At 44.3% G+C, this 12,564-nt stretch overlaps 1 protein-coding gene and 1 pseudogene across 1 annotated transcript; one reads left to right on the top strand and one right to left on the bottom strand.

The window, feature by feature from the left end:
• The first annotated feature begins 1,534 nt into the window (after nt 1-1,534).
• Nucleotides 1,535-7,352, top strand: LOC123123181 (uncharacterized). The gene is made up of 7 exons (XM_044543647.1): nt 1,535-1,756; nt 1,923-2,322; nt 2,789-3,592; nt 4,133-4,240; nt 4,331-4,491; nt 4,578-6,730; nt 6,830-7,352. The coding sequence occupies exons 2-6, from the start codon at nt 1,924-1,926 to the stop codon at nt 6,214-6,216; spliced, it is 3,111 nt and encodes a 1,036-aa protein (XP_044399582.1). The 5' UTR covers nt 1,535-1,756; nt 1,923; the 3' UTR covers nt 6,217-6,730; nt 6,830-7,352.
• Nucleotides 7,353-9,757: 2,405 nt separating this feature from the next.
• On the bottom strand, nt 9,758-9,941 carry LOC123126798 (uncharacterized; annotated as a pseudogene).
• Between the last annotated feature and the right edge of the window lie 2,623 nt (nt 9,942-12,564).

The following is a 12,564-nucleotide window of genomic DNA, read 5'->3' on the forward strand; positions in this document are numbered from 1 at the left end:
TATTCTAGTACGAACTCTTGAATAGATCGATCAGAAAGAATAACTTTGAGGTGGTTTCGTACCCTACCATAATCTCTTCGTTTGTTCTCCGCTATTAGTGACTTTGGAGTGACTCTTTGTTGCATGTTGAGGGATAGTTATATGATCCAATTATGTTATTATTATTGAGAGAACTCACTAGTGAAAGTATGAACCCTAGGCCTTGTTTCCTAGCATTGCAATACCGTTTGTGCTCACTTTTATCATTAGTTACCTTGCGGTTTTTATATTTTCAGATTACAAAAACCTATATCTACTATCCATATTACACTTGTATCACCACCTCTTCGTCGAACTAGTGCACCTATACAATTTACCATTGTATTGGGTGTGTTGGGGACACAAGAGACTCTTTGTTATTTGGTTGCAGGGTTGCTTGAGAGAGACCATCTTCATCCTACGCCTCCCACGGATTGATAAACCTTAGGTCATCCATTTGAGGGAAATTTGCTACTGTCCTACAAACCTCTGCACTTGGAGGCCCAACAACGTCTACAAGAAGAAGGTTGCGTAGTAGACATCAGTCACGACCGGCAGACACAAATAATTAAGCACCCCCGCCAGCCGAAACTAGGTGGAATGTATGCGGCGCAGGGCAGCGGAGCTTTCTGGCGGTGTGGCGCAACCGGGGGTAGCAACAGGCGGCGGGGAGTGGAGCGGGAACTGAAACGGCCGGAAAGTGGGTTCGCGCGAAAGGGGAGCCGACAAACTTGGGCGAAATCACGTAGATTTGGAGGAATTAACCTCGCGGATTCGGGATCCCACCAAAAAAAAGTCGGGACAGCCGAATTTGACGGATCTGCTCGTGATGGGGATACGGGATGGATCCCCCAAACTGGCGGTTTTTTTTGGGCAAGTAAGACTTGTATTAATCAAGGATCCAGGGAATTACAATCCAGTTTACACAAGTCCACAACCTAAGGGGGACCAGAGCCCAACCGAACTACTGTTCTACTTTCAGTTCTTGCAAATTTAGCTAAATAATCGCTAACCATATTTTGGTTACGATTGATATGAAATACACTAGTTGTACGAAGGGACATCAAGTGTCTAATCTCATTCACCAAGGAGGCAAATATAGACCTATCCGTGTCTCTGTCCTTAACCATATTCACCGCCACTACAGAATCCATTTGCACACAAATCGGTAGCTTCGATCGCTGGATAGCAAGAGAAATACCCTCTATGCAAGCACATAGTTATACCGGATGACCCGGTTTACGGGATCCGCTAGAGATGCTCTCATCCGACATATATATATATTTATTTTTTGAAAAACTAGTACTACTGTATGACAATCTTAGCACAAATTTCAAATGACCCTGAACACTAGGAGTAGTACTAGCATCATAGTAGCTGTATTGCCTTCTTCGTGGAGCGCTGGCTGCTGCCTCTGCATGCGGAGGGAGGATTAATTAAGGCGGCGGCTAACGGGGTGGTTAATTAAGGCGGCAACCAATGGGACTAGTGTAGAGCGCCGCCGCCGTGCCCAACCAACGGCCTCGCGTGGGGCCCCGGCGTCATCAAGCACAGCACAGCGAGGATTCTTCTCCCCCAAACGCCAAAAGCTTCAAACTGCAGTCCTCCGCCCACCACCACCAGACAGCAGCAGTCCGCCGCCCAGTCGCCGCCGCCGCCGCTAGCTCGCTCCGGCACTCGCCGCCGTCCGGCCTCACCCCGCCGTCGCGTTGGCCTCGACGGCCGCCTCCTCGCTCAGGTGCGTCCTCGTCGATTCCCGGGGAAAACCCTAGCCTCCTCCGCCCGTCGCCGAGCGCCGCGATTGCTGGTCGCTCGCTCGAGCTCCCTAGCGACCAACCGCTCAATCCATTGCCTTATTGCCTTCTATTTCCTCTTTGGTTCTGACGATTTTGCGGGCTGCGCAGGATGGCGAGGGAGCTCGCCGGCGCTCTGTGCCGCACCCCGGCGAGGGCTCCCGCATCCGGGGTCGGGAGCGACGAGAACGCGCGGCCTGCCGGAGCTTCGGTTCCCGCCCCGGCGGAGCCCGTCGCGGCCTCCCGGTCCCCCCTCCGCGCTATCCAGCCGCCGGGGCAGCCCCGGCGGCCGGTGCCGACGCCCAAGAAGGGTCCGGGGGTCAGGGAAGCGGGCAAGACACCGGCGCGGGTCGGCGCGGCGACCACTCCCCTTCGCCCGACCAAGATCCCAAGGAAGCCGGAGCAGGTGCAGAGGTTGGGGTTCTCGACGACGGCGGCCAGTTCTGCGCAGGCCCAACGTTCCAAGCTCCGAGACTCCATCTTGCTCCGGGAGGAGAATCGCAATGTGCAGGTGAAACACATCTACTCCTATCACCCCTGTTCCTTTTTTCAAGGTTATTACATTGAGACTGGTCACTGTTTTCAGTTCATATATGACCCCTTTAACACTCTTTGAAAGATTACAGAACATCCTAGTGATAAATAAAAGCCAGTATAACTGATACTCTGATAGGATTTGGCTATTGCATTGCTAGAATCAAACATTCAACCAGATTGCACCTCCCTCATCCTTCATATTCATCAAGTTGTTATCCTCCTTTTTCACCGCTATCCCTGTGTTGTATTGTGCCTCCAATGTCTTCTAAGTTTGATTCTGCACCTAGAGAATGCCACATTGCACTGCCAAGTCCCAAAGCACAACAGCCCGATAACTTCTAATATGCGCAATAGCTTCTGAATTTATATGTGCTCGTCCGTTGTGGTGGTGATGGAAATAACAAAAATCTTAACGCTGTGCTATTTGACTTTGTGAACAGAATGTTTCGTCAACATTGCAGCAAGATGACTCTCATGCACCTGCAAAAGAACAAGACAACTCAGAAGATACATTGAGCCTGCAGCTGGAGTTGGCCATAATGAAAACAATTCTTCTGGAGGAGGTAAAAGCCCGAGCAGAAGCTGACGTAAGGGCAACTGCTTTAGGAGATGAGCTGAAAGCAGTGAATCAATGTACCCTTGAAGCTTGCAGGCAGAAGGAAGCCACAGAAAAGGAACTGAAATACACAACATCTGTTTTAGAGGCCCTTGAATCGGAGCACGTTATTTTGATTAAGGAAGTAGAGGAGCTGAAGAAGAACAATCTGGAGCAGGTTAGTTTGATAGAGGAACTAGAGGAGCTGAAGAAGAACAATTTCCAAAGCCCAGTATTTCGTAAGAAGAGGGATGTGGAAACTCCGATGTTAAACACGGAGCTTGAGCAAGAAATGGATGAAATCCATAGGCAGGCTATGTGTGAAACGTCTGAGGTGATTATATCCTTACAAAATCAGTTGTCACTGCAACATGAGCTAGATGCCTGTAGCAAAAAAGAGTTGTTGGCCGCCAAACAAAGTCTTGTTTTGTTGGATCAATCCATCGAAATTCTTGTGCAGAAGGAGGTTCTTGAACAATACTTTGTTTCATTACTGAGGGGGATGGAAGAAGAGACTCGTCAGCTGGAGTCCAAACTAGACCAGTCAAATAGATTCTATGAAGGTAGAATTAAAGAACTGGAGATAAAGATGCAAGAAATGGATTATCAGGCTGGAGCATTACTTATTTCATGGAATAAAGAAAAAGAGGTAACCCTTTGAAAGGCAATTAGGCTTACCTCATCGGAGTTTTTGTCTTTTCATATAGATTTCTTCTTCTTTGAACAACGAATTATGGCACTGATATTCTTTGCGAACCACCTATTAGTTAGGATGCAAGCACTGACTTCCAGTCATTCTCATTATCAGATAGTGGTGCTTTGCAACATGTTCATTTCTTCTTATCTAAGGCATACTATTAGTTTGGATAGCTTTGAGGTTGTTAGTTCATTGATCTCACACAATTTTTTATGTTGTTTGTAAAGGCTCACACAGAAAATTATGTATATATTCTACTTTATGAGTGTATGGTAGATTAAAAATGCCAAATGCCATACTTATATCAATATTATACGTTGCATTATGGGAGTTCCTTAAATTTACGCATGAGAATATCTTTACAGCATATCTATAAATACATTCAGATTTTAGTATTTGTCCAAGAAGGCCCTACAAACAGCGCGATTAGGCATGGACAAAATATCTATGATTGTTATAACCCTTCCATTTGTAATTAATATTATTTTGTAGATATCAGAGGAAAGGAAGACATATGCCGAAGAGAAAAATAAAGTAATCAAGCTATTGGAGATGTCTAATGAGGATGGCCAGATTACTGTGTGTTCATTGGAAGAAAAGGTAAGTCTGCCACTGCTGGTATATTAATAGTTTTGATTTGTCACTTATTTTTCTTTCTGAGCACTGATTTTTTTTTTCATTTCTCCTAAGGTGAAATTACTCGAGGAAGAAGCAGAACAACTCAGAAGGCAACAGGAAAAACTAGAAATGGAGCTGCAGAATGCCAGGCAACAATTGCTACTTGTGCCATCCTCTAGGGAAGCAAAGAGCTCCCTGGAAGACAGAATGGTTGATTCACCTGACCCAACCAGGTTTGCTGGTTCTGAATTCTGTTACCAGGCATCTATGTTTACAGCTGTAAGGGCAACAACATAACACTCACCTTGATCTCTTGCAGGCACCCGAGTAATATAAACAATGGGGTCCTGCGTTCTCAGGAGAGTAGAATAGGTCGAAAGGAGCCTTTTGAATCAGAGGTAATGATGGCATTCTTTGAAGAGCAAATGCAAGGAAGCTATGCAAGCTCATTAGGTGATATATTCAAAGAAGCTGCAGAAGATTCTCTTCCTACCTCACATTCTCTTCCACACATTACAAGCCAAATAAAGCCGAATCCAAATGCAGTTGAGGAGGCAGTCGAGCTAGACACTGTAGCTGTTGAGTCAACTCCTCTGGTGGAACACCGAGACGAGCCTGGTGAGCCTTCTTCAGATGAGTGCATGCAGGAGTCCGACCCGTCAGGTCTAGAGATGGCAAAGCCACATTCATTAGAAAGGGATTTCTGGTCAGAGAACTCGGAGTTTGATTCAGAAGAGCAAGTGCCGCCTCCAGCTGTGGAGTCAGTGATTGAAGTTCTGAAGGAGAATGAGTTGCCTCCAGTTTCTCTAGTGCGTCCCGATGATCCGGTGGACTACACTCAAGCCCCTTTTTTGCTGAAGAGGCTTAGAAGCAGGAACCACTACGAGGGGCATAGGACAGCAACAGACAAGAGATTCTGGTCCATTGAGCAGCAGGACTTGTACAACTCCATATACAGTAAGGCCAAGTTGTTTCATATGCAGTGGATAGACTGGGACTATATTGATAGCATAGATGAGTTTTCTGGTGTCAGACAGAGATGTGCCCATGTGGGGCTTGAGCAGATGATGAGTTACCATTGTGATTGGGACATCGAACTGATTCGGCAGTTTTACTCCACAGTTTATATCAGCGATGACAATAGCTCTATTACTTGGATGGCAGATGGCAGGAGGGTCACTACCAACAAAAGAGCATGGGAGGAGACATTTGGCATTGCTGGCAGCATTCACACTGCAAGAATTCACTCAGAGTTTTTCTTTGATGATGATGACAAGAGGATCATGTACACAGCTGCAGAATGCACAGTAGGCCAAACCAGGGGTCTCTCTCCATTGGCTAGCATAGCCAATAAGATTATTTGGAAAACCATCTATCCCAGGTCTGGAAGTATCTGCGGACACAACTGGAACCTCCTACGTCATATTGTGGAGCAGCATCCATTTGACATCATTGCTTTGATCTTCGATGAGATTGAGTTGCTTATTTCAGATCTCAGTCGCACTAACCTCTTGTATGCACCATACATCATGGGGATGATCATGCGAGCTTTTGAATATGATGGACCTAGAGAAACCAGGCACGATATCTACAAGCCCAGGCCCGACAAGCCAAAGAAGACAAAAAAAGTTAGTCGTCCACTGGCACCTGCAGTAGTTGCACCTTCTGAGCCACCACCTTCAGCATGTCAGCCGGAGGTAGAGGCCAATGTTGAGGCAGATGACCACAGCCAGTTCGGGGAAGCCGGACACCGGCCCCAGGGAGAGGCAGTGCAGCATACCAATGCCTCCTTGTCTTCTCAGATCCTAGCTCCACGCTCCTCCCTGACACCTTCCCTTGAGGCTACCACTCCCTCACCGCCTCCGGCCCCAGCTGCATTTCCTGAGCAGGCCAGCATGATGCACGCCGGCCTCCGGTGCTTCAGCTCAGCCAGCTGTTTTGGGGCCAAGTCCTTTTAGTCACTTTAGTTGGTATCAAAGAGATAAGCGATGGGTTTATGTGCTGTCCTTGATGTCTACCTTGCACTCGTATTCTGGTTATTTTGTCTATATATATCTTGGACTTGTTCACCATGTATATTCTTCTATCAAGAAAGACCTTGAGAAGAGCGTATCGAGACTTGAGAAATCATTACTATGAAGGCATATGTGTGCCCACTCTGTCTTGTGTGCACTTAGTCAGGGTCCTTGGTCTTCTAAATTATATATGTGTATGATTTTGCAGCTTTTGATCTTCTTTCATTGTGGGTTAGGAATTTGGTTAATGTGTTCAGAGTCAGGGAGGAACAAGCTCCTATTCAGCAGCATCAAGTTGAGTTATTGGCTATTGATCTTGGCTCAGGCTTCACTTTTGTAATTGTGCTCCTGTCCTGTACATAAATAATCTTCATGTGTCCATACTCGAGAAAAATGTGTCCAGGAACTTATGATTCTGAATATCGGAGTCTGATTCAGGAAGACCCTTTTTTCGAAGGTAAATTCAAAGTGTGATCTTTCAAATTTTGGTATGGTTCAGGTCCTTGTTCTGAACATTCAGAGCTTCGGCAATTCTCACATCGAACTTGTGATGCAGAAGAATGGTCCAGGATCAGATGGTTAGCCGCTTGGCCAGTGAGGGGTGCTAGCTGTGGGATGGGCCACATGGTGGTGAGCATCAGCTGCTTGCGAAAATGCTTGCGCGGGACAAGAACCGGCTGGCATGGCATGTGTTGGTTCAACTTGGGACTTGGCTTCTGGGCTTTAAAATTCTTCGCTGGGCGCCGTCAGGTGGTGTTTGGTGCCTGATTTGATCTGGTCTTGAGTTTGTGCTGGACATGCAGTTAGGGTAGTTAGTAATAGATACCTCCTCCTCTGGTCTTTGAGTTTCTAACCGGTTGCTGGAATCAGTGGAATATGGCTAAATTTCATCATGATATTTGTTTGTGTCCCTCTCTAGCACATTGAAGTACAGTTTCAGGAAGCTGTTATTGTTTTTTTTTTTTGCATAGATGGGCATGTCAAGTGTACATTTGGGGGGGCATGTAAGTGCCTCATTTTAGACCTAAGTTTCAGTACTTTTTTATCAAACTGGTGGTGCTCAGAGCGTCATATACTCATTCAGATGCAGTATGCATGAGTGATTACATAGTCCTGAATATTTATCTGTGAAATGTGACGAAAGAATTCGTTGCGTCCTAATGTGAGCAGAATTCTTGCAACTAAAATATCAAGGTTCTTAGTTTGATCACCTCGTTGGCACTGGAGTGTGCCTCTGTAATGTGCAAGACTGGGGCTTCGATTGATTGAGTTCAATCACAGAAATCTGCCAGGTGTGCTCTTATTTCCCAGTGTCCAGGACTTTCAGTTGGAGACCTGCCTGCTGCTGCCTTCGCCAGAATGGTATTATCTGTAAGAAATTTGGCATCTTGTAAGTGCATTTTGCTATGGTACCCGCAAGCTTTTGTGCTTGAACTTCCGCCAGCATTCTGGTCCTAATGCTGAGATCTGTATCTTCTTTTGGCCATCTGTCTTGAATTGCATGCAGATTCCAATCCTTCTACATTGGTGAGCTTGAGTGTTACCTGAAGATTGTCCCTTCCATGTTGCATCTGTATAGATCTTGTTTCCTACCAATACAATGTCTGGCTCCCTGTTCGGGTTTATTTTGCTGTTGATCCTTGCGCGACTCCTGTTTTATTTCATCTTTCCCCCGCCGTTCAGCCGTATATTCAAGCGATAAACGAATGCTTATGACTTGCACTTTGTAGTAAACCTGCAACAACCAGTCATTCCTTGATTTCCAGAACTATCTAGCTGCATGATTATTTCAGTTATTCTGTTTGAGCCATCACTAAAATAATCTGCTCTTAAACACCAAGCGTTAGCAAATAAGTTGCAGTACTGAACAAGCAGCTCCAGAACAGAACAGCGAGGTATTTTGTTTCTGAATAAGCCAGCTCCAGGGCTGGATGGTTCAGTATTAATAGTTTTTTTTCTTTGACTTGGTTGGGTGCGCCGGCTATTAGCACGGTTTCTTCCACTACTATCCTATATGGGGGCTTTGTAGTCACCGTGATGGTCTTGTGTGCAATGCACCTGGAGGAAAATGAATGAAATTGTTGTGATGTAGTATCTGTATCCTGTCTTGCTCCCAGTTCGAAGGTAATTCGAAGGGTGATATTTCAAAATTTGATATGTTTTAGACTTTAAGGTCCTTGTTCTGAAAATTCAGCTTCAGTAATTTTCAGGTTGACATTATGAAGCAAAAGCAGGGTTCAGCAGCAGATGGTTCACCACTTGGCCAGCAAGGGGCACCAGCTGCGGCGCGGCATACCGACCGAGACTTGTTTGAGTCATGCAGCATGGCTGGTGTTGGCGACACACCGCTCCTACATGCATGATGGAGGTCGTCAGGTGGTTTGTGGTGCCTGATCTTGCAGTTCAGCTGTGCCTCATTGCTGCCTTTCTGTGGTGGGTGGTAGGTGGGACTGAGATGTTTGTGCAAATACTACTGGGAGATGACTTACTGAATTTATGAAGCTGCAAGAGCTTAAGCAATGGCAGGTTGTTCTAAAGCTCACGGTGGTACGCACGACTTTATTATACAGAAAGAAGAGGAAACATGGCAGCATCTTCAGCTCTCTGCCGGCTATTTGTTTCATGATGATGAAAACAAAAAACACATCACGTACCAAAGAGCACATTCATTTCTGGCTTCAAGATTGAACTGATGGCCAATCTTACATGGGTGTATTAGTATTTACAATCAACCCTTGTGATTACATGTCTCCTGTTTTTGCGCTCAACATGCAGCTAGGGTAGTGAACTGATTGATTCTTGTCTGGTCCTGAGTTCCAAACCGATGGCTGGAGCCGGTGGAATTTGGATCGATTTTCTTATGATATTTGTTTATGTCGTCCACTCAATTATTTTATGCTCTTGAGATGGCACATCTGGGATTTGATTTGGGTTTAAGATTCGAAGGAATTTAGTTTAGAAAACCGTGTGAAGCTACTTGAATCTGTTTTTCTGTAAAGAAGTGTGAGATCAGTGCGCCACCTGTTCTGTTCGTTGAATGTGTGGTTGCCAAAGTAATCTGGAATGAGTAAACTGCTTTCTCTGCTATAAACTGCTATCTTATATGGGGGCTTGGAATCACAACACGATGATCTGGTGTTTGACAAAGATGGCTCGATCAGGCTGGGCTTTAACGCCGGTGATTCACACAAATGAGAACGCATGGAGGAGAATTAATGGTCTGTTATGCTGTGTCTGTGTTGTGTCTGGCTTCCAGTTCATGGGCTGCTGTGATGCATGGAGGAGAATGAATGTTCTGCTCTCATGTTATGTGCTCTAGTTTATTAGAGATAACTTTGCTTTGTTCTCAATTTTCTATAACACTCTGAACTGCCCAACATTTCTGATTAGTTTCAGTAGTGAATAAGCCAGCAGCAGAGCAGAACAACCGGCACTTCAGCTCTGAATCAAGCTCCAGAGAAGAATGATTTTTCTTTCGATTTGGTTGGGGTGTGCCAGATCCAGGCAGCAGTGCAACACCCGGGTGACACGCAAGGGCCTGGTGGACCCTCTCTCACAAAAAATAAATTTAGTATTATTGTGGGCTCATGACTTACATATCAAATATTAAATTGATAAGAACAAATGCTATACTAGATCTTTCTTAGCCAAAAGACGGAGAAAGGTATGAGTTGCAAGCCACACCTATCCCTCCATCTTATAGCCTCGCGGAGCCCCTGGATCCCTCTGGCTGGGCAACGTGGGACTAAACGAAATGACCAGCCTCTTCTCTCGCTCGCACCGGCAACGGGGGTAGATCCTATTTGGCGCTTCAGGCGCCCGTTACTGTGCATTTTGCAAACGGGCGCTTGAAGCCTCCAAGCTGGCCGACCTGTTTAGTTATTTTTTGTTTTTTTCTTTACTTAAATTTCATGAACTATTTCCAAAATCAGAGATTTTTTAAAACGATTAAATTTTTCAATTTTGTGAATTTTTTACAGAATTGATGAACTTTTTTCAAAGGGATCCCTTTTTCAAAACCGATGAACCTTTTATAAAATCGATGATTTTTACAGAAAGTTCTGCAAAATTGATGTTTTTTTTTCAAATTTGAAGTTTTTTCAAATCAGTGAGTTTATTTCAAATTTGATGATATTTTTTTGAATTAATGAACTTTTTTTAATTCATGATTTTTTCGTTTTTCCTAGTTTTCTTTTTTTTTCTCAAATGTGAACGTGTACAAGGACCGGCCCACCAGCGCCAGGGAGCTCCCGCACCGGGTTCGACGATATGCTAACCGTGGGTGTCTAGGCTTGGGTTTCGAACCGAACGGACTGAAGTGCACGACCAAGAGCCCAGACTGGGAGTACGTTTATAAAAAAAGAGACCAAAACAGCCCAGCGGAATGGTTCCAGCGGCCGAAACACAATCCACTAGAATGGTTGAACATTATATAGCAAACATGCCTATGCGTTGCAATGGAAGACAAAAATATTACGCCCTAACCAAATAAGTATGGCTCAATACCCTAACATATGAGCATCCTCTATTTTAACATGGTAGCCCAGCATGTTGCTATTTATCTTTCTTCCCACCCTCGCTGATGATGGCCGCGATGTACATGATCACAATGCATTCGACGTGGTGAACCCCAAGGCTATGAGCTTCCCACTGCACACCGCACTTGTCATTGTGTCGCGGAAGGGGATGTTTAAAACTCTAAAAACAAATTCATCGAGCAAGAACTACTACCAACGCCTAGACATATAAAGACTTTCCAAAAACTAATCAAATCCTAGACATAAAAGACTTCATGAACGCCTACTACGAACAATCGTTATGTTGAGATGACATTTTTTGAAATGCACGAATAGTTTTTGACTCAACAAACATTTTTTGAATCGATGAGCTTTTAAAAAAATTGGGGAACAAATTTTGCAATTCGCAATATGTTTTTGAATTTTTGTGAACATCTTCTAAAATTTCATGGAAAGTTTTTTAGATTCACGAAAATGTTTTGAATACGCGATCATTCTTTTTTCAAAATTATGAACATTATTGTATTCCCCAATCATTTTTTCCAATTCATTCAAGATGGTATTTTTCAAATTTCATGGACATTTTTTTTTCAAATTCCCGGATATGATTGGAATACATAACCATTTTTAAAAATCATGAATATTTTAATTTTGCGAGAAATTTCTCCAAATAATATATTTTTTATAATATGCAGACAGTTTTTTAAAAATCACGAACATTTTGCGGGTTCCCGGGTATTTATTTAATTCACGAACATATTATGATTTTTTAAAGAAAAAACAAAACTCACAACATTTTGAAATTTGGAAATTTTCGAAATCCCTAAATAATTTAAAGAAGTAAAAATTAAAAAAATGAGAATAGAAAAGGTAAAAAATAAATGGAAAAAACAGGGCGTCACGCGGCACGCATGGGCCGGCCCATGAGCTCGTGCGGTGAGTAGATAAAAAGAGAGAAAAATGGTGGGTAGACCTAGGGATGGAACCCGGGTCTCAAGCGTGGAAGATTGAGTGCTTAACCATTGGGGCACCTCCGTGCTTGTGAAATATCGAGGCGTCACAGTATAAGAAACCGTACTCCACGGCGACCCTGAAATAAAATCGAATCGTTTTTCTTTACTTATGGGTAGCATAGTGGGTAATTTGTAGGCAACTTCGGGGACAATTTTCGTGACGTACCGCCAGAAGAAATAGCCCCTTTATTATTAGGTAGAGATACTTGAGCCGGTGGACATTCTTGCCGGTTTAAACAAGACGATGATGACTCAGTATGCAATAATTCAACCATCTTACTCTCAATAGTTAAACAATGTATACTCTGGTTATTGTTTTTTTATTTGAATTTATACTCTGGTTATTGTCTTTTGAGTTGGAATGTATACTCTGGTTTGGGTGTGATTAACATAACAAATGGAAACCAAGGTGTTTCTTACAGAAACGGTCTGAAATATCCAGATATAAGTTAGTTGGGAGAACATGAGAGTTCTCAGAGTTCAGCGATTCATGACCGTCGGATCGGATTTTTGATGCGTTCTGGACCGTTGGATGTTGCTCCTGGAAGATCCTGGCTGTCGGATCAAAAACTAACACTGCTACAATGAATAGTTACCGTCGCCTCGTGCCACCGCGCGTAATTCCGCTGCCCCACCAAGGGCATTTCCGTCATTTGACCAACAGGGGGTATAAAAAGGAGGCGGCGCCCGTGGTGAAACCCTAGCCGCCTCGCTCCCTTTCTCGCGCGTCGCCGCCTGCCTCCTCTCCTCCCCGCGACCCC

This window comes from Triticum aestivum, chromosome 5D, assembly GCF_018294505.1.
Source record: "Triticum aestivum cultivar Chinese Spring chromosome 5D, IWGSC CS RefSeq v2.1, whole genome shotgun sequence".
Classification (NCBI taxonomy): domain Eukaryota; kingdom Viridiplantae; phylum Streptophyta; class Magnoliopsida; order Poales; family Poaceae; genus Triticum; species Triticum aestivum.

Excerpts from the sequence above, each read along its gene's own strand:
- LOC123123181 (XM_044543647.1), top strand. The coding sequence starts at position 1,924 with ATGGCGAGGGAGCTCGCCGGCGCTCTGTGCCGCACCCCGGCGAGGGCT. Across the intron at positions 4,241-4,330 it reads TGTGTTCATTGGAAGAAAAG|GTGAAATTACTCGAGGAAGA; the intron begins GTAAGTCTGCCA and ends ATTTCTCCTAAG. Across the intron at positions 4,492-4,577 it reads GATTCACCTGACCCAACCAG|GCACCCGAGTAATATAAACA; the intron begins GTTTGCTGGTTC and ends GATCTCTTGCAG.